The 20,580-nt window shown below is 35.3% G+C and overlaps 1 protein-coding gene across 2 annotated transcripts in view; it reads right to left on the bottom strand.

Moving 5' to 3' along the window:
- The window catches only part of LOC150104654 (protein PALS1-like), a 282,994-nt gene that overhangs the window by 33,288 nt on the left and 229,126 nt on the right, over positions 1-20,580 (bottom strand). For both annotated transcript variants that reach the window (XM_090395246.1, XM_090395247.1), the window contains 2 exons: positions 18,547-18,608; positions 6,370-6,444 (listed from right to left, as the gene is read on the bottom strand). In XM_090395246.1, the coding sequence (XP_090251372.1) occupies positions 6,370-6,444; positions 18,547-18,608 (137 nt within the window). The remainder of the gene's footprint in view (positions 1-6,369; positions 6,445-18,546; positions 18,609-20,580) is intronic.

Here is a 20,580-nt window from a genome sequence, read left to right as displayed (position 1 = left end):
GAGGGACAAATAATTGAAAGTAAAACAAAAAGAATGGCCAGAGAGGAAGAATACTCTAGAGATATATATAATAAAAACAGCTCTCAGGATATTATTATTCCAACCACTGAAATGGAAGAAGAAATAAATATCTTTACCAAAGAAATAATAGTACACAGCATAGATAAACTTAAAACTAGGAAAACACCTGGTATTGATCAAATACATGCAGAATTCTTAAAAGCAAGAACGGAACAACTTTTGGAACCATCAAAAACATTATTTGAAAGGATCTACAAAAATGAAGCAATACCTACTGATTGGTCCAAATCAGTTATGACTCCTATATACAAGAAAGGAGACAAAACAGAATGCAATAATTACAGAGGTATTAGCCTCCTCAGTATTTCAAGTAAGGTTTTTACTAAATACTAAAGTACTCCAAAAACAAATTAAACCATATATAGAACTAGCATTAGGAGAAGAACAAGGTTTCAGACCAGGATAAAGCACAATTGATCAATTATTCACCTTAAGACAGCTAATAGAAAAGATGCTTAGAGTACAACCAAAGTTGCTACATAAATTTCATAGACTTTCATCAGGCATTTGATTCACTCCGTAGAAGAGAACTATGGGAAACCATTAAAGAATTTGGAATTCCCAACAAAAAAACTATAAGAATAATAAAGCATCTATATGAGAAATCTGAAAGTGCAGTAGAGTGGAGTAATCTGTCACCAGACCTGTTCAATCTTATACTGGAAGAAACAACCAGTAAGGCCTTAAACGAAGAAGATTCAAATCAAAATATATGGGGAAAATATAACAAATTTAAAATTTGCAGACGATATTGCATTACTTGCAAGCACGGAAGAAGATCTACAACGAATTTCTGATAAAATAAAGGAAGAATGTATAAAATTTGGATTAAACTTAAATATAGACAAAAAAAAGTATGCAAATAGGAAAAAAGAAACACCACCAATCTGAAAATTGAGATTAATAGTAAGAATCTAGAGCAGGTAGAAAACTTCATCTACCTCGGAGGAGCAATCGAGTACAACAGTAAAATTACAAAAGATATAAATAGTTGAATCAGTCAAGTGTCCCACACTTTTGGACACCGAAATAAAATATGGAAGTCAAGCGACATCAAACAAGTAACAAAAAGTAAGAATCTATGGGAAGTGATGTGAAGTCATTAGCTTCTTTTTTCTTTTTCTATATATGCATTGCCCCAGTGCTGAAAATAGTTCAGGTGCAAACTTTGTTTGCTTAAACTTAGATAAAAGGATTAAACCAAGTATATAATTTCTTGGTATTTTTAATTTAGACAATGGTTTTCCCAATAGTTCTCTATAGAAGTGAATGCTGAAATCACAAAAAAGCTGAAGAGAAAAAATTATTAGCTACTGAAATGGGTTAGCTAAGATTACTTGGAGTATCTCTGCTGGATGGACTAAGAAACGAAGGCAAGGAAATGACTAAAAAAGAAATAACAATAATAGACAAAATCCAAGAAAGAAGACTGCGATGGTTTGGCCATGTGACTAGAATGGACACAGAAAGTTTACTAACTAAAGCTCTATATACGATGGAAGGAAAAAAATCTAAAGGGCAGCCAAGAATCAGATGGATAGACAAAATAAACGAGGACCTGAAAACCAAATTACAACAAGCGACACCAAACTAGACAGAATTGTTCAGGCTCTCCAGGCACAGACAAGTGGAAAGAGCTCATTCAGCCTCTTCATCATTCACATAGATGATGGAAGAGAGAAAAGATGTCCAATATACCATTAGCATTGTGAAGTTCACTTATTTTGACTTTACACTAGCAATTGAAAATGAATTTCTAATTTATAAATCATACTTTGAGTGACAGAATACTATATCCGAAGTGCACACAGTGACAATTCCAGTGTCCAACTTTATTCCAAGTGACCTTCCAATGTTGCAGTTAAATTTACTTGTCATTTACTGTTAGGCAATTATAGAACACAAGGAAGCGTTTAAAAAAAATTGCACTGATTTACATATTTTCCTTTTATTTTACAATGGGAACCAGAAAAATGCATGTAAGTGTTCATTATAGAATAGTATTAGTAAGAAATACAGTATCAGGCCTGATGTTTTATAATTAATCTTAAGTAAGAAGTGCCACCTTAAAAAAACACCCATCACATAAGATAAAATTCTGAATATTGACTGAATGAAAAAGTCATTCACTAGCTAAATTCCTAAGTGGTAGGTTGACCCACCTGATGAAACACCCACTACCTTGCTTACTAGAAGCCTGAGATGGCTATTTGCTATGTTTTCTCTAACAAGAGAAACTGGAGATCAAACCTCCCAACAAGTAATGCAGATCGCATTTGTTAAACACATACCATGTACTCTGTAAGGAGGCAGTACTACTTTTCATTTCAAGAGTACAGCAATACAGCTACTTTGCAGGCTGGCCTGCAGAGAACAGATTGTCAAGACCACATTTTTATTATGGGAAGCTTCTAGGTTAGCTAAGAATCAGTTAGCTCCACTCCTCCATGTCCCTGCTCTACAGTTGTCTTTACCACTCACTGCTAACTATAAAAGACATCATAAATACAGTGACACTGTGAGGGGTGGGGGGAGAAGGGGAAAATTGATCATGAAAACAAAAGTTCATAAAAAAAAAATCCCACATTCACTTGGATAGTTTTAGCATTAACACCAGCTGTTTACAAGGGAGAAGAGGGGGGGGGGGGTCAGGAAAGTTCTAATATACACCTAGAACAAAAATGATAGTAAAGCAACTGATATAACCACAAGAAAGGACATATTAGTAGGAGAGTTATGAAAGTAACTTATGTTCTTTCTTGTGGTTATATCAGTTGCTTTAATATCATTTTTGTTCTAGGCATTTATCAGAACTTTCCAGGTCCCCCCCCCCCATATTTGAAATAAATAATCACGAACTGTTACCATTGAAGCAAGCTTTGACTATTTATATATATGAAGAGGAAGTAATGTGGTTCTCTACATTTGTTGCCTAGTTTGTTCTCTATATTTGTTGCCTAGTCTTTCATGTTGATCCTTCATCCCACATTCCATGTGGGATGAAGGATCAACATGAAAGACTAGGCAGCAAACATGCTGGCTGTATCTGCAGTAACTGATATTTCTACAGGAATTATTATTATTTCGGGCTACTCCAGGGAGTCCTTAGACTCATCGAAGGAGGCCCTAAACATCATGCCCACACAACTATTCGACATTCTCACAGTATCTATCATACCTTGCCTTGAACTCGCTCACTGTCATAGCACCCACAACAGACTCTGGCAGCTTATTCCACTCATTTACCACTCTAAAAGTAAAGAACCCAGCTCTAACACCCCTGCTAACTACACTCTTGCCCAGCTTCCATAGGTGTCCCCTAGTTCTCCCACCACCAGTCCTGATCTCAAAAATATCCTCTGAATTAATCCTATAGAATCCTTTTAGCAATTTGAATGTCTCAATCATATCTCCCCTTTTCCACCTATCAACTAGTTTCTGCAACCCACAAATCTTCAATCTGTTCTCATATGGTTCATTCCATAGACCTGCTATCAACTTAGTCACTTGCCTCTGGATCCTCTCCACCTCCTCCCCATCAAGAAGGAACCAAGGTGACCAAATCTGGGCACAGTAGTCGAGATGAGGTCTTATCAGGGCTCGGTACAGAGGTACAATAACTTGCTTGTCTCTGCTCGTCAAGGTATTTTTCAACAACCAAGTGAGTTGATGAGCTGATTTAGCTACTTTTGCAATGTGCCCCCTAAACTTCATCTCCCTATCCACCAACCTCCCTGGCCTCATCAATCTCTTGGAGTACAGTTCAACCAATGTGGTATACTGCTGCCAATCTTTTCACCCCAACATGCATAACCTTACATTTTCTCACATTAAATTGACATCCATTCTCCTTAGTCCAGAACTCAATCTATCTAAGTCATCCTGCAAGACTTTGACATCTTCTGCATTCACTATCGCCCTACCCAACTTTGCATCATCAGCAAACAAATGAACTGTTCCACTTAGATCCTTCCCTATAATTAAATTAAAAGGTAGTAGGCTCTCAAAAAGCATAGGTAGCTTAAGAGCTTCTTGGCTCTTTATCATATAATAATAATATATGGGTACACTGCTCTGTCAATTCGTTAGTGGGAGTATATGTAAGTTCGGTTCACTTAAACCTTGGTATTCCAGGTCTACCTACTCGCTGATGAGACCTCAATAAAGGTCGAAGCTGGTCTGGGTAGTGACCTCTCCTCATAATGTAAAACAGTAATGCATCTCCTAGGAGCTGCATTTTACATTATGAGAAAATATTAAGGATAGTGACAGAGCTTGCTCCACCTTTGCAACGAGTTGCCCTAGTGTTGTACTACCCATAGGTAGCTTAGTTTTTTTTACTCAATAAATTACCTGCAGCTAAGTGTAGTTAGCTAGTTAGTTATTCCATGTGGTTTCCCGTTCCGCCTATCCATTCATTGGACACCATCAGATGCTGTATGGTCACTTCATATACCACATCAGTTCTTGCCAGGTGGTTCTGTTGTATGCCCTTCTGGAGGCTTCAGCTCTATGAAGATCAATCTCTTCAGACACACCATCCATTTCATTGAAGGTCTATACCCCCACCCCTTCCTCGTTTTCTAGGAACTTTACCTACCTTCTATTACTGTTTTGAGAAGTCTTCCTTCCATCCTTTCACAATAATGTAACATGCTTAGTAAGTATGCTAAGTAACATTAACTATGCCATTGCACCAAGGTCAGTTAGTAAATTAAATTTTATTTATTACATTGAAAGAGGTCTAAAATATCTCCCCTCCAATTTAGCTGACAAAATACTAATGGAAACATCGTACATATTAAACTCTAATAAACAACTAAGTTGCAACTTAACCAGAACAGAAAAATTGGCTCTTAAATCCATAAAAAATAACCCACACATCGTGATTAGAAAAACAGATAAAGGTAATGCTAATGTTGTCCTTGATCAAACAGCATACCTGGAAAAAATGAGCCTATTGATATCATACCACAACACATACCAAATGGTGAATTACAACCCTACAAACTGCATCAAAAAGAAAGCAACAGAATTAATCAAATTGATGATCACATAGCCAACCAAAAAACTTGACCACATTATGCCTGTGCTCCCAGAATTTATGACCTGCCAAAAATACACAAAACAAACACAGCACTATGACCGATTAGCCAAGAAATGTTCAAGGAGTTGGTAGATCATTCCCCCTCCTACATAAAAAATACACAACACTTCATAAACAAGATTAGAAATATCACACTCAATGACAAATATTTATTAGTCAGCTTTAACATAATAGCCCTTTTTACTAATGTTCCAATCAATGCTACTATTTTTTTTTACAAAACATTTCTACTCAACATCACGGCCCCATTTGCTCACTTACTCCACTACGAGCATTTTCTGTGGCAAAATAATTTTTAGCTACAGAAAGAAGGTACAGCCACAGGCTCACTACTTCCCCCCCCCCCAATAGATAACTTTTACATGGAAGACTTCAAGCAACGAGCTCTAGATTTGGCCAGCCTAAAATCCAAAGTCTGGCTCTGATACGTTGATGATATTTTCAACGTTTGGCCCCATGGTTGCAAAACATCAAATACATTCCTAAGTCACCTGAACAAACAACACAAACATATCCAAATCACCATCGAAATCAAAAACAACTCTCTTCCTTTTCTAGACACACTCGCCACACGTCTTCCCTCAGGCTGCCTCTCCTTCACTATCTACCGCAAACCTACACATACAGGTCAATACATACATGAAAATTCATTCCGCCATCCAACAAAAAAACTACAGCAATTGTGAGGAAAATTCGCAGTAGTATTACAATATTTGGAAATGAGTTCTCGAGACTGTATTTTAGAATTAACTGCAAAAGGTCAGAAAAGGTTCAAAGTGCCACCTGGGGTGGACTGCGTCCTCCTCCCCTCCCTAGCTACACCTCTGGACCAAATGTATATAGTAGTCAATATGCAGCTTGATAAAGACCTTGCAGTGGAACTAACTTCTTTACATGTTATCTCATCACATTTTTGCTAAAAAATGCCAAATTAAGTAACTCCATAAATTTATAGTAAATTTGTAAAAACATTAACTTTTTTAATATATTATTTTCTATGTAATTTACATCCTGTAATTTAAAATGTATATTTAAATAATTCACTTTTTTTGTTTGTATATTGCAAGCCAAATTTAAAAAAAAAACTGTTTATAACATCAATTTTTTTTTACTTTTTATTTCACGAAGTTGGTCAGTTTGGCTTATGAGAAGCACAAATATAGTAGTAGATAAGTACGTACCATCATTGTAAGCTGGATTGTACATAACTTTCTTCTTTTTCCTTTTATGATGTCTTCTAGCACACAGAAATTTGGCTGAAATGAATTATAATAATAAAAAAAAAGATATACCTAACATAAGAAACTTCATGTTTATCTATCAAAAACAGCTAAATCACTGGATTCTCAAAAGCAATCTGGCAAAGATAACTTTAGATCCATTATAGTGGGACAAAAAAAAAATCAATACTAATAAAAAATAAAATAAAATAAAAAATTGCACAAGTAAAATCCATATTAAGTTTTAAACTTTTTTCATATTCAGCAAAAAAAAGTGATTATATGATAAAAACATCTTGTTTACAAAATGCTGCTCTTTTTTACTATTTAACAATTTACTATTTTAATGGTAAAATAATTTTTCAGACCACATTGTTATTGGTCTCCTCTAGATTGGCTGCTGATCCAGAGTAAGAAATATGGGTCATTATTATCTCACTAAATCAGAGCTTAAAATATATGTATATATGTGTGTGTAGCTGCCATAGCGCAATTGGAAGAATAGCAGAACATTATGCCCTTCAATTGGAAAAGACCTGGATTCGATTCTCGTCATGACAAGGGGGATCCTTATACGGACTTTTTCAGTTGAAGGCGAGTTAGCTGATCTCATATGGTGGTAGCAGGGGTTTTTCTCCAGGATATTCAGGTTTTTCATCCTGCATACAGACAAATCGGCCTTCAGAACACAGGCAATTTACAGACAAAAAATACTGTTAGTGATGGGGGGGGTAGATATGCAGACCTTAGGGAGGCAGTTGCTGCAATTCATGTATACTAATGCTAGGAGTATTAGGAACAAGAAGGAAGAATTTTTGGCCTTGGTTGGCACTTCCAGACCACAGGTTATTGGCATTAGTGAAACGTGGCTGACTGAAGATGATATAGCTAGTGGGATTGAATGTGATGGGAATAGTGTGTTCAGGAATGACAAGGAGAATAAAATAGGGGGAGGAGTATTGTTGATGATAGCTGATGAGCTGCAGCCAAGGAGAATAGAAGTTGAATTGCAGGATAGAGAAAAGAGCCCATTTGAGGCCATTTGGTGTGAGATTGAGGCTAGCAGAACAAAATATACAATTGGGTGCTGCTATAGACCAGGTGATGGAAAAGATGGTGGAGATAGATGCATAAGCAAATAGAAGAAATGAGTGGAAGGAGGGTAATTATTATGGGAGATTTCAACAATGGTACATTGATTGGGGGGAGGAGAGGACACACAGGAGGAGAAGGAATTGGGTTTTATGTGGTTATTAAGGGATAACTATCTGCGACAGCATGTAATGGAAAATACTAGGGGTCAGAGAGTGCTTGACCTAGTAATCGCATCTGAGGATTTGGCTGTAATGAATATGACCACATTGCCACCAATTGGTGAGAGTGATCATAGGGTCTTGACTTGGAAGGTGGCTAAAGGTGTGGAATTTACAATTAAGAAAGGGTACATGTGGAATTATCGGGCTGGTAAGTATGAGAAGCTTAGGAGTTTGATTGGTTCAGTACCATGGCATGTAAAACTGCAAGGGTTGATAGTGCATGGGGGGTGGTTAAGAGGTTTTTGCAGGAGGCAACGGCTGACTGTATACCTAGAGTTCGAATACAAGTATGGATTAAATGGATGAATAACACCATTAAGCTTGAGAGCTGAAAAAAAAAAAGAAACAACTGTGGAGGGAATTTAAGGAGAAAGGTGACCTGCAGGCACATGAACGGTATAAAGGCCCAGGCCAGAAGAGTAACAAGTGTGGTAAGAAAAGCAAAAGCGGATTATGAAAGAACATTAGCCATGCAAGCTAAAGAGAATCCCAAACAGTTTTTTTTGATATGTTGCAAGTAAAAGAAAAAATGTATACGGCAGATTGCTTTTAAAGAATGCTGATGGCAGTGAGGTAACCAAATCAGTTGATATAGTAGAATACTGAGTGAGCACTTTGCAAGAGTAAATCATCCATGTGGTGACATTGCAGAAATGGAAGAACAAATAGCTTATACAGGAATTGTGGTGAATGAAGTGGAGGTGAATAGTCTATTACAAAACCTCAATGTCAACTCATCTGCGGGATTGGATGGTACACCAGCTCGTGTCGTACAAGAAGCGGCTAAAGAATTGTCAGTGCCTTTGACCATTTTGTTTAATTTGAGTTTCGGGTCTGGGTTAGTCCCAAGGGGGTGGAAAGAGGGGAAAAATAGTTCCACTGCATAAAGGAGGTTCCAAGACTGCTGTTGAAAATTACCAGCCAATCAGCATATCAGGAATTGTTGTCAAGGTTTTGGAGAAAATAGTCAAGAGGAAAATACAAGATTGGATAGATGAAAATGGAATACTTTATGGGGGACAGCATGGTTTTGTGAAGGGTAGATCATGCCTCAGTAACTTGCTCACGTTCTATAACACAGTGATGGCTGAACTGGATAAGAGTAACGGATTTACAGTGATTCTACTGGACCTTGCTAAAGCCTTAGATAGGATACCACATGGAATTCTAATCAGTAAACTGATTTGGAGAAATCAGTTTACTGATTAGAATTCTTGATTATTAATTTACTGATTAGAATTTGAAATTGGAGAGATATCAGAGAGTGGTTTATTCAGGAGTAGAATCCAAAACACTGCCTGTGACTAGCAGTGTGGCACAGGGTTCTGTTCGTGGACCGCTACTGTTTAATTTATTCATTAACAATATAGGAAAGGATCTGAGAGGAACTGTGCATCTGTTTGCAGATGATGCAAAGTTAGGTAGAGCAATAGTGAATGCTCAGGATGTCAAAATTTTGCAGGATGATTTGGATTTGGATAGTTTGAAGAACTGGGCTAAGGAGAATGGATGTCAATTTAATGTGGAAAAATATAAGGTTTTACATTTTGGGGTGAAAAGATTAGCAGCAGTATATCACATTGGTGGAACTGACCTCCAGGAGATTGACGAGGCCAGGGATTTGGGAGTGTTGGTGGATAGGGAGTTGAAGTTTAGGGAACACATCGCAAAAGTGGCAAAATCAGCTCATCAAATCACTTGGTTGCTGAAAAACACTTTAATGAGCAGAGACAAACAGGTTATTGTTCCTCTGTATCAAGCCTTGATAAGACCCCATCTAGACTACTGTGCCCAGATATGGGTGCTAGGGTTTCTTCTCGATGGGGAGGAGATGGATCCAGAGACGAGTGACCAACATAATAGCAGGACTATGGAATGAACCTTATGAGAACAGGTTGAAGATTTGTGGACTGCAGAAATTGGTTGATAGGCAGAAAAGGGGTGATATGATTGACACATTCAAATTACTGAAGGGTTTCTATAAGATTAATTCAGAAGATATTTTTGAGAATAGGACATAGTTGGAGAACTAGGGGCCATCCATGGAAGCTTGGTAAGAGTGTGGTTAGCAAGGGTGTTAGAGCTAGGTTTTTTACTTGGAGAGTGGTAAATGAGTGGAATAAGCTGCCAGAATCTGTAATGGGTGCCATGACTGTAAATGAGTTCAAGGAGAAGTATGATAGATACTGTGTGAATGTTGAATAGTTGTTCTTGACATGATGTTGGGCCTCCCTCGATGAGTCTAAGGACTCCTTGAAGCTGCCTGTAATAATAATAATGATGAGCGATAGATGCCAGTAGTGTCATAGTTGGAGAGTTAAGTAGTAGTGTGCCCTCCTACGATGAGTCCTTGGACTCACTGGAGGTGTCACATAATTATATATATATATTATATATATAAATTTCATTTGGCATAATTATTATTTTTTAGCATGTTATTAGTAAAGATGCGATTGTTTTCAGTGAGGATTCTGTTGGATATAATCCATTAACAGTTTGTTTCCACCTGTTTATTTATTTATTTTTTATTTTGTAGATCTTATCTACAAAAGACTCTAAGTGTATAACATGAAGTGTATCCTACAGGGAAAAAATAACTGAAATACTGTGAAAACTCAATTGATGAAACATTATTAATGAAAGTGAAAAATCTAAAATAATGGTCAATCACTCTCCTAATTTATCAATGACTGGTCTTTCCCCCTCCCATCCCCAAAAAATCTGAATATTTTCTCCCTCTATTAATTGTTGCTATCATCAATTATTGCATGGTTATATGCAGTAGCAATGATTACAAGTGACTGAACTTTGGTAACTGTAGTGTCATCAACTGAGTATACTCAAAATTGTGAATGCAATATGCAAGCTGAAGTGCATTCAAATTATTTTCCTCAGAGCTTATGAAACATGATTTTTCTGTTACCTTTAGCCAAGTCCTGCTGACTTAACAATTAACGATATGGCTGCACCATGAACAGACAAAAATTACCTTTTACTATTAATGTCTATCAATTTAATATTATGTGTCATTTTAATTCATTAATGTCAAACTCAAATGAAACTGCTTCATAAGCATTACAGATTATAGTTCATTGGGTGCATAAATTGATCCCTTTCATCTATCCTTATAGGGAGCAGCATCCCACCAATGTCACCAACTTTGTTATGAGCTTCTGAATCCTCTCCCCCACTTCATCTTTTGTGAAATCCAGGCAAAAAAATTGAGCACAATAGTCAACATACGGTTGTTATCTTACCAGTCCAAACTCAACATACTTTGTAATACTGAACTCCTTTGTAACAATGTTCTATTCAAATCTTTCTGAAAGAGTTCTACCTTACCATTATTGATTATTTCCCTTCAGAATTTAGCATCATCAGTTAATTGGATGTTCTCCCTCAAATCATCCCTGGCATCAATTAATAGCAAATTATACAGCAGTAGTAGTCTAAACAAAGACTTGTCTATATCACTGATCATCTGGTTTCTTGATTTTGCCCAGATACTATGCTGATATCTGTATTGTTATTCGTATCCAAAGCCATCCCCTATTTGCTTTATTTACATAAGATTTCTATACAGAGTCCTATCAATGCCTTTGCCAAGTTAATCATAGAAAGTGAGTAAATTACTAAAGTAAGACCTCTCACTGGCAAGTTTGTTACAAGTGGATAGCTTGCTATAGTGAATTTACTTTAGCATAGCATTGTTTTATGAGACTTCAATCAGTGCTTTTCAGTAGTTTGTTAGTGAGGTCAATGTCTTGGTCATAATTTCATAGACACACTGGTCTATAACATGATATCTTATCTTGAAGTCTCCTCTTTCTGCTCCCTTTAGGATCCTACCAATGCTAAGACAAATATCTTTATCACAGGTATTGCCAATTCTCATCTCTTGCCCTTTCTTCTAATATGTGGCATGATTAGATGTGATCATGTAAATCCTCCATTTATACATTAACTTCCCAAGTTAATGTATAAATTTCATTTCTCCTTCTCAATCGGTCTCCATAGGAATTAATCATCCTGTGCTCATTGAGCAATTTGCTAATGCATTCCACACACACACATCTTCCTCCATAATGGCTTTTTGGTTCGAGGATACATAGTGGTTGGTCGGCGAATTTAGTGCTCCTGTAAAGTTGGTGATTTTTCATCATCATCAAATTCCTGCCATGTAACCTCAAGGGGTGTACAGGATATGATAGTACTACATGAAAAAAATTACATCATTACTAACTTCCTATATACAATTTTCCTCCAAATCAGTCTGTTACTTGTCAAGACTCCAACATTATCAGATCTTATATTTCTGTCGTCTAAGGCACGTTGTACCGTATCAATCCACCTATATCTTGATCTTCCTCTGGGTCATTTTGCTGCCAACCTGGCAGAGAACACTTGTTTTGCTAATCTTTCCTCTCCCATTCTATTTAAGTGACCATACCACCTGAGATTAGCTCTGCTAACGCATTCCTGGATGTTGACAAGTTCTTTCCTAATATTTTCGTTTTTAATATGATATTGCCATTGATGCCATCTGCTCACGCCTATAATCTTTCTCAGGACTCTCATATCTGCGGCCTCTAGTCTTTGGTCAAACCCAGCTCTCAGATCCATAAGTTAAAACTGGTTTGAACACAGTCTTGTATACAGCTAATTTAGTGTTCTGACTAAATTCTCCCTTATTCCATATGAATTTATTCAATTGACTTCCCACCATACCAGCTTTGCTGATTCTGTTGTCTATTTTTATATTTAATTTACCATCTTCAGTAAAAATCATGCCTAAGTAGCTGAAATGTTTTACTTGTTCCACAGGTTCTCCATTCACAACACAGTTGACATTTTCAATGATTCTACCTATTTTCATTGTCTTTGTCTTTTTATTGCTGACCTTCATACCATATCTATTACAACAGATATTCAATTTAGTCAGAGAATCTTGCAGACTTGTAGCGGATTTATTTAGAAGTATAACATCATCCGCATAAAGCAAAGAGCTGACATTAACATCTCCAATTTTGATATCATGTTTAATACCACTTTCCTTCATAATGTGATCCATATAGATAATGAATAACAGAGGGGATAATGTACATCCTTGTCTCACACCAGATTTAAGATTAAACCATCTTCCTGTACTTCCTTCAATTCTAACTGCTGACTCACAACTCAAATAAAGACTAAGTATTGTCTTTATAAGTATATAAAGATCTATATAAGTGTTCACCTTTTTCACTGTGGTCACATTTCTTAAATTATGGAAAACTCATTGGTTCTACTAGACCATAGAATTCTCATCTATTACCACTTCATATCTTCTTTCAACATTCACACCATTCACTTCCTGCATCTGAATTCCTACACTCACATTATTGCACTCTTTACACTGCTGATAATTCAAAACATGTTAACTTGCTTCTGATACAAAATTTCTAAGCTTTTTTTTTTTTTTTTTATATAATGACAAAAATTGTGTATCACATTAAGATACTTTTGCTGTTACTTCACAGGCTCAGTAGCAGTTATTCCATTCTTATAATATTCTTGGTTATTTATACAAACATCACAATGAAAAACAAACAAATGCATCATTAAATGCCAATTTTAGATAATTTGGTTTAAAAAATTATAACCAAAAGAAATGCACTGGTAAGTAATAAAGAAATTCAATTTAAGCAAGATTTCTGAACTAAGATAATTTACTATGTATTAGTGGATATATATATTCATATATATATATATATATATTCTATACAATCAGGAAGTGAATAAATCTATTATAATAAAAGCCAATAACTATAGGTTGAATGTCATTGATAAAGATTTTCTTTAATTTAATATTATTTGTATGCTTTACTTATATAAATCTTCCACTGTAATCTTCTGCACAGATTATAAAAAAAAAAAATGTATCTTGCAAAACAGTTTTCAGACTGAAAGCATCCTAAAACACAAAAGTTTCTGAAGCCTGATATGAAGTTTACTGTGTAATTTAATATACCAAGTGGAAGTAATTGTACTTATTTCTAATATTATAGTGAGTGTTTGATATCAGATCAGGCAAGTTTCTATAGGAATTTTCTATGATGAGGATCCAGTGTGTAATTTTCCTACGAGAATGTTTCTAGCTTTCTGTGCTCTCTCTCTCACACACACACATTATATATATATATATATTAGTATTATATATATTAGTATTATTATGCCAGCCACAATGAAGTTAGTAGACTCATCGTGGGAGGTTCACTCAACTAACAACAACATATTTATCATGTTGAACTTTAAAATCCTCAACACTCCTTACATTCATAATGCATTCTGGTAATGTGTTCCAAACACCCACAATCCTTCACATTTCATGTAAAAAATCTAATCCTAACAACCTTATTTATATGCTTTACTTATATAAACACTCTTATACACAATTTCCAGGGATGCCCTTTAATTCTTCCCCTCTCACCTTCTATAATCACTACATATTAATCCAATAAAATCTGCTCACTAGCTTAAACATCTCTATCACTTCTCTTCCTCCTATATACCGAACTCTTTAATTTATATTCCTTTAACTTTTCTCCATCACCAATATTTCAGAGTCCTGATATTACCTTAGTCACTCATCTCTGGACCTTCTCCAATGTTTCCACATCACATTCAAACTAGGTAACCAAATCTGAGCATAGTGGTCTAGGTGTAGTCTGACCTGTACCTCATACAGTGGCACAATGAGCAATACAAATCAGCAATGCAATATGCAGTCTTCACAATACTTGCAATCTGGCCTCTAAACTTCAGTTTCCATCATCCCAAGATCTCAAATCTCATCCACCTTCTGAAGCAGTTCCATCAATACAGTACACAGCTTTATCTCTGCACTCAAAAATGCAATACCTTGCTCTTATTAATATTAAAACTACAAGCTCACACATTTGTCCAAAGTCTATTTAAATGTTCTTGAAGGGAATTAACATCAGCAGTGCTCCTTATTATAATTCTCAACTTTGCATCATCAACAAAATGAAGATTCCCAGTTAATCCACATGAAATATCATTAACATGCTAAACAGCAAGAACCCAAGAACAGAAGCATGGGGGTACACAGATTACATTACCTTCCTTTTTTTTGTCTTTAAGTATAGTCAATATCTTTCTTTTGTCTTATAGAGGCTATCAAGGCTTGTAGCTATGTCTTAGATTTTTTATACCCCTTTTAATAATGTGTTTTGAGGATAGTCTAATCCAAATATACAAAAAAAAACAGGACTAAAGGTATGCTCAAATTACGCTGATACTATATTAACTAAAATAAGATTTGAGGCTGGAAATCTAGGAGATGATTACAGTAAATATAAAATGAATACCCATTATAATCAGTTTTCAAATTTCCTGGTGGCAGAGAATAGAGAATCTAGTGTAGAGAATTGAATGGATATTTCAAAATAAGTATGTTGTAATTTATTGAGCATATATTGGTCATAAGTGCAATTAAGTGATGGTTCTAGAACAATACAGTATGACAGTTCAAATTAATACTGAATAATTATTAATTATTTCTTTGGCATGAATCTATTAATAACAATAGATAATAATAACAGATTCATGCCAAACTTAGATATTAAATTTCGCTTAACTCCCCCCACCCACCCACCCAAAAAAAAATTCTAACTGGCACCACTCACTATACAAATATATGAACACTTGCATTCCCTTTCCTTATAGTAAATTTTCAGTCATATAACTAAACAAAACAAAACAAAACTGCCAATAGTAGCTATTTTGTCTGCTACTGAGATATGGTTACAGTGAAGACTGCTCACTCAGAACAACAACCAAGTCATGCTTTTATAACAAAAATTGAAGTAGATAACCTGAAATATGAAGGTACAAAATTTAACGTGACTACACCCCATAATTCAGATATTGTAGAAAGTCTAATCTCATGACTGGAGTACATTCCTTATTATGATCATCTATTTACAAAATATAATTAAAAGAAAGAAACAATATTAGAGTTATATTCCTTGTCAAGTGCAGATTATGCAGGAATATTGTCAGTCTTAAGGAGAACACACTGAGATCAGGTCAATAGAAGTTGTTAAGAAAATCAGCTTAAGGGAAAAAAAAATTTGAAAAATTATGATAGCATAAGGATCTCAGGATTTTGAAAGGGAGATACACAAATATGCACAGGGAAACATTATTCAAAACAGTAAAATTTTGTAAGTGTTACTTTATAGAGTAGTAAACAGTTTGTATTCAAGTTGTATATCACTAATTACAATTGAAGGACAATGTAAATATACAAAAAATGGTGTGACAGTAAATCATATGTGATGTCAGGCCATACACTATCTCCAGTCAGTGCGAAATGAACTTCATCACCCGGTGTGAGGCTACCACCCTACTTATTGCAGGCCTAAAGTGGCTTGAAAAGTTCCATGTTTGGCCTCTAGAGTAGGGTTTCTGGACTATGTAAAAATAAGAAAACAATTACAAGTATATATATATATAAAATTGATAAAAAATATAAAAAAATCCTTAGCCCACCCATGGTACAAAATGTACTATTAGTTTATAAAAACCTTTCATGAATCCACATAATAGTCACACAGTACGCTCTGTATCAAAATCCGAAGTCCTACAATCAAAACAGAAATTAAATATGGAGACAACAGAATAAGCAGTGCTATTATAATGGAGAGTCAGTTAAAACTATAGTAGTCTTGGGAACATTATGGAGACAGTGTGTGTAGGGAGTAATGATCAGTTTTCTAAGAAATATAAAACAGAAGAGCTAGGGAGGTAGTATTTAATAAGATAGGAATACTTAATCAAGGCCAATGCTCTTTCCTTATTAAATGTTACCTAGAGAATCTCCATGGAGTTCTTCCAAAATATAGCATAGAAGACAGAACTTATTACAGGAGGATGCTTAATTATATAAACAGATAACTAGTGAAACAAAATAGTTGAAGTATCTTAATGAATTGCCCATTAAATATTTGGGAAGTGCGATTTCATATGAAGCTTCAATAAGGATGGAATAATATAAGCTAGTAATGAATAGAATGTTATAAGGAATTCTGCATGTTGTTAATAATATGGCGGTGGTGGTATCATGGCATTTTAAGATATTATTCCAGTTATGGTAGCCTAGCAGAACAACAGCCTTGCAACAAGAAAAGTCTCCAAAGAGTGGAAGAAATGGCAGAAAAAATTGGATCTCAAGATAGTAAAGATGTTGAAGAAGTGAGGGCTAAGATCCTTGGCTGTGGATTTAAGCAAAGGTAATGTACAGAAATATTACAATGTAATAGACAAGGATTTTTAAATTGGGATGAATGAGGTTGGATAGGAAATTGGCTGTCTGAGATATTGATGTTGTATAAGGAAAAAGCAGTGTCCTGGAAGACGAAAGTCACTAATAGTTTTTTTTTTTTTTTTTAATATGGATTCCACCTCAAAAATACCATAGACATATTATACATTTATTACTGTGAGTAAGTGGAAGGGATTAGATAATCCAGAAATCTTGATGTAATGACCAAGCATGATGGTCTCATATATAAGGTGATGAAAACAGTCCCACATAAAAAATATTCCACAAACACAAACATTCAAGCCACAGTGGGATTTGAACCCAAAAGCTGTTGGTTAGAAAGCAGTGTGCTGTTCACTTTTTTTTTTTTGGTGAATCTCACTCATAAGAGTGAGAATCTATCCACAGCATATTATTAGTATTAGTGGGCTGAACATGAACTTTTGTAAGCCATTTCAGGCCTTCAGAGCAGGATGGTGATTAAGGCAATAAAATTCATTTATGGCCATTATTGTTTAATTTATAAGTTAATGGTAGCGGATAATGTTACATGGGAATATGCAATTAATTTCAGCGATATACAGGAGAGTAAATCTATGGAGGAGTGAAGTGGATGTTGCAGTCTCTTCAAATTCTCCTGGTTCCTTGTGGAAGGCTGCAAGTTTATCAAAGGGGATGAAGAAGATGAACAAGAACATGAAATTTAGGGATTTACATTCAGTAGATACGGATGGATATGACAATTGTCATATAGAATTAAAGATGTTACGGTTTTACTGTACAAAACCTTGATCAAACTGCATTCAGACTAAATGTCTAAAAATTTGGTCCCCTGGTTTTCAACGTGATAACATTTTGACAGAGTTGAAGAACAGATTGAAGGAATACTTTGGGATGTTGAGTCAGTCTTGGCAGCCAGGATAACTATTTAGAATAGCTATTCTCCAACCAACAGGCTGTGGGTTTGAATCCCACTATGGGCATGAATGTTTTATGATCTTTAAGGATCATAGTGATAAGTGACAAATGAATTTCATTAACCAGTGCGAGACCATCAATCACTGTTCAACAGAGGCCTGAAATGACTTGAGAAGTTGAACGTTTGGTCTCTCCAAAGCAGAGTCACTAGATTATCTAACTCTTAATTCATCCACTAATACTAATAATGTACTATATGGTAAAAAAGATAGTGAGGTTATACTATCTCCACAGCCTGGTGAACAGGGAGTGATACGAATGAAAGATAAGTTGGTGAGAGGTGTGTGCACTAGATTAAAAAAGATTTTCCAAAACAGAAGCCATCCCTGGAAATTTTGTATGCAAGATAGGAGCAAGGGACTGAGCAGCAGGTTTAAGATTCTGTAAATATTGAATAATGAGGATCTAAAAGGAAAGTAAATTAAACAGTTTAAACATTTAGAACTCCTTGTCCTGAATTACAAAGCTGCATATGTAATATTTTAGTTTCATTATTTAGTTTCAAAAAATGTATACCTTTTCTAGATTTTTCCTTGTTGTTCATATCAGCAACAATGGTTTGCTTCATAGCTTCCCGTCTAGAAATAAGATTTATTTATGAGATATTCTACAATTTATAAACTTCTAATAATAATAAACCTTCCAGAATATTAGTCTCATATTAATGAGAATTCTTTGAAATATAACATGAATAATTATAGATAATGTAAAATGAAAAATAAATAAACAAATTTATCAAAAAAACTGAGAAACAGTTTGATTGTGAAGCAGGAATTCTGAAAAACTGCAGTTAAATTTACTCTTCTGATTACAGTCAGTTCTCACAGTGAATGAACTTTCTCACCCCGACAAACTGCTGAGAATTCCAGCAGAAGCCCCATATTATCAATGCTATTCCAAAATGAATAGCACTACAGCATATTTTTAGTGAATTTGCTATTAGTGAGAAATTACTGTATAACAAAAGAAGGGGTCCCAAAATCTTTCTTTATTATTGCTGGCCATAACTTTTGATTACTCAAACTTATCATCACAATTATCATTTGTAGTTTTCACTGTATCACCACTGACTTGATACTATAACTTGCCACTTACATATAAAAACCAATATCTGCTTCCATTGATATGCAATTCAAGTTACTAAACACTATTTTGAACAATCCACAGTTTTGAAAGTAATCAAGTTAAAAAGGATAAAAATACTTCGTAAAGACCAACTGATGCTTGCAACTGATGACAGCCTTACCTGACTGAATAACTCGTATCTGACAACTCGTTTTGACCTTCATTTTCTGATGTCCTTACCTTAATAGTCATGAAAGTAGTAGAGTCCATTTATGCACCTTTATCATAGATTAAAAAATGCTCAGAATAAATAGTTTCCAAGATGTTCAATGTCTAGTTAAAAGAACCCTGCCCCTGCTGTTTTCTCCAAATAGTCTTTGATGTGTGATTATACAACTTTGTACATTTCATAACATGTGACCAAATATAAAATATTACACAGACTGGTTTTTGCATCATTTATTCCTGTATTTAAGTTTCTCAACTTTTTTTTCTCACTAGTTATATTCTTGCTGCAATATAAATGCTAATCAGGTAATTTTGAATTGAAAGACTGTGGTCATTCTTGGATTTACAGTCATACATGCAAGCTCTGATCACCAATAAAAATTACAGTCTGTGTATAAATCTATATACTTGTTGCTCTCCCTTCCCTCAATATATATGTATTATGAAAAATGCAATAGTTCCTATCTGAAATTTCTGTAGCTGATGATTTAACTATATTTCCTAAAGGTAAGTCTCATCTTGCTAAATCATATTAGTTTATCAAAATTTACAATGTGATATTGAGAGGAGACCCCCACATAGCCTTTAAAGGAATGCGGAGAACCGACCAGGGCTTCTGACCTAATGTCCAATCCTCACCTTCTCGTGGTGCACCCTGTTGGGTATCTACTTTGATACTGAACGAACGAGGATGGGCTGGCAATTTGGGATTTAGCCGACCAAATTGTATTCTTATTGGTTAAACCAAAATAAAAAATGATGGTACAACATGACAAAATTTCATGCCGGCTGGGGCGTCGCCCGGTTAAACAAGGCCCCCCCGTTGTTTTCGCCAGGGAACCAGGGCGAACAGCTAAGAGTCAGCTACTGGAACAAATCTGAAAACAAACTCCAACTCAACATCACCAGAGTTAAAGATCGGTACTATCAACGTAAGAAGCCTGAATGGCAAAGAAATGGAGCTAGCTGAGGAATTAGATAAGTACCAGATCGACATAATAGGGGTGACTGAAACAAAAAAGACCAAAACTGGTGAGATCTTTCTGAGCAATAAATACAAAATGTTATATTCAGGCAATAACAATCAAGGAAAAGAAGGAGTAGCCATAGTATTCAACACAAAATACGAGGCTAATCTTCTTGAATGGTAGTCAGTCTCAAGTAGAGTAATGTGGGCAAATATGAGAATGGGGAACTGGACAATGAGACTTATTTGTGCCTATGGTCCCACAGAAGGTTCTACTAAGGTAGAAGTGG

The sequence above is a fragment of the Typopeltis vanoorti genome, chromosome 7 (assembly GCF_054136105.1).
Source record: "Typopeltis vanoorti isolate ZY-2024b chromosome 7, IOZ_Tvanoo_1.0, whole genome shotgun sequence".
Taxonomy (NCBI): Eukaryota; Metazoa; Arthropoda; class Arachnida; order Uropygi; family Thelyphonidae; genus Typopeltis; species Typopeltis vanoorti.
This window is presented reverse-complemented; position numbering and strand designations above follow the sequence as displayed.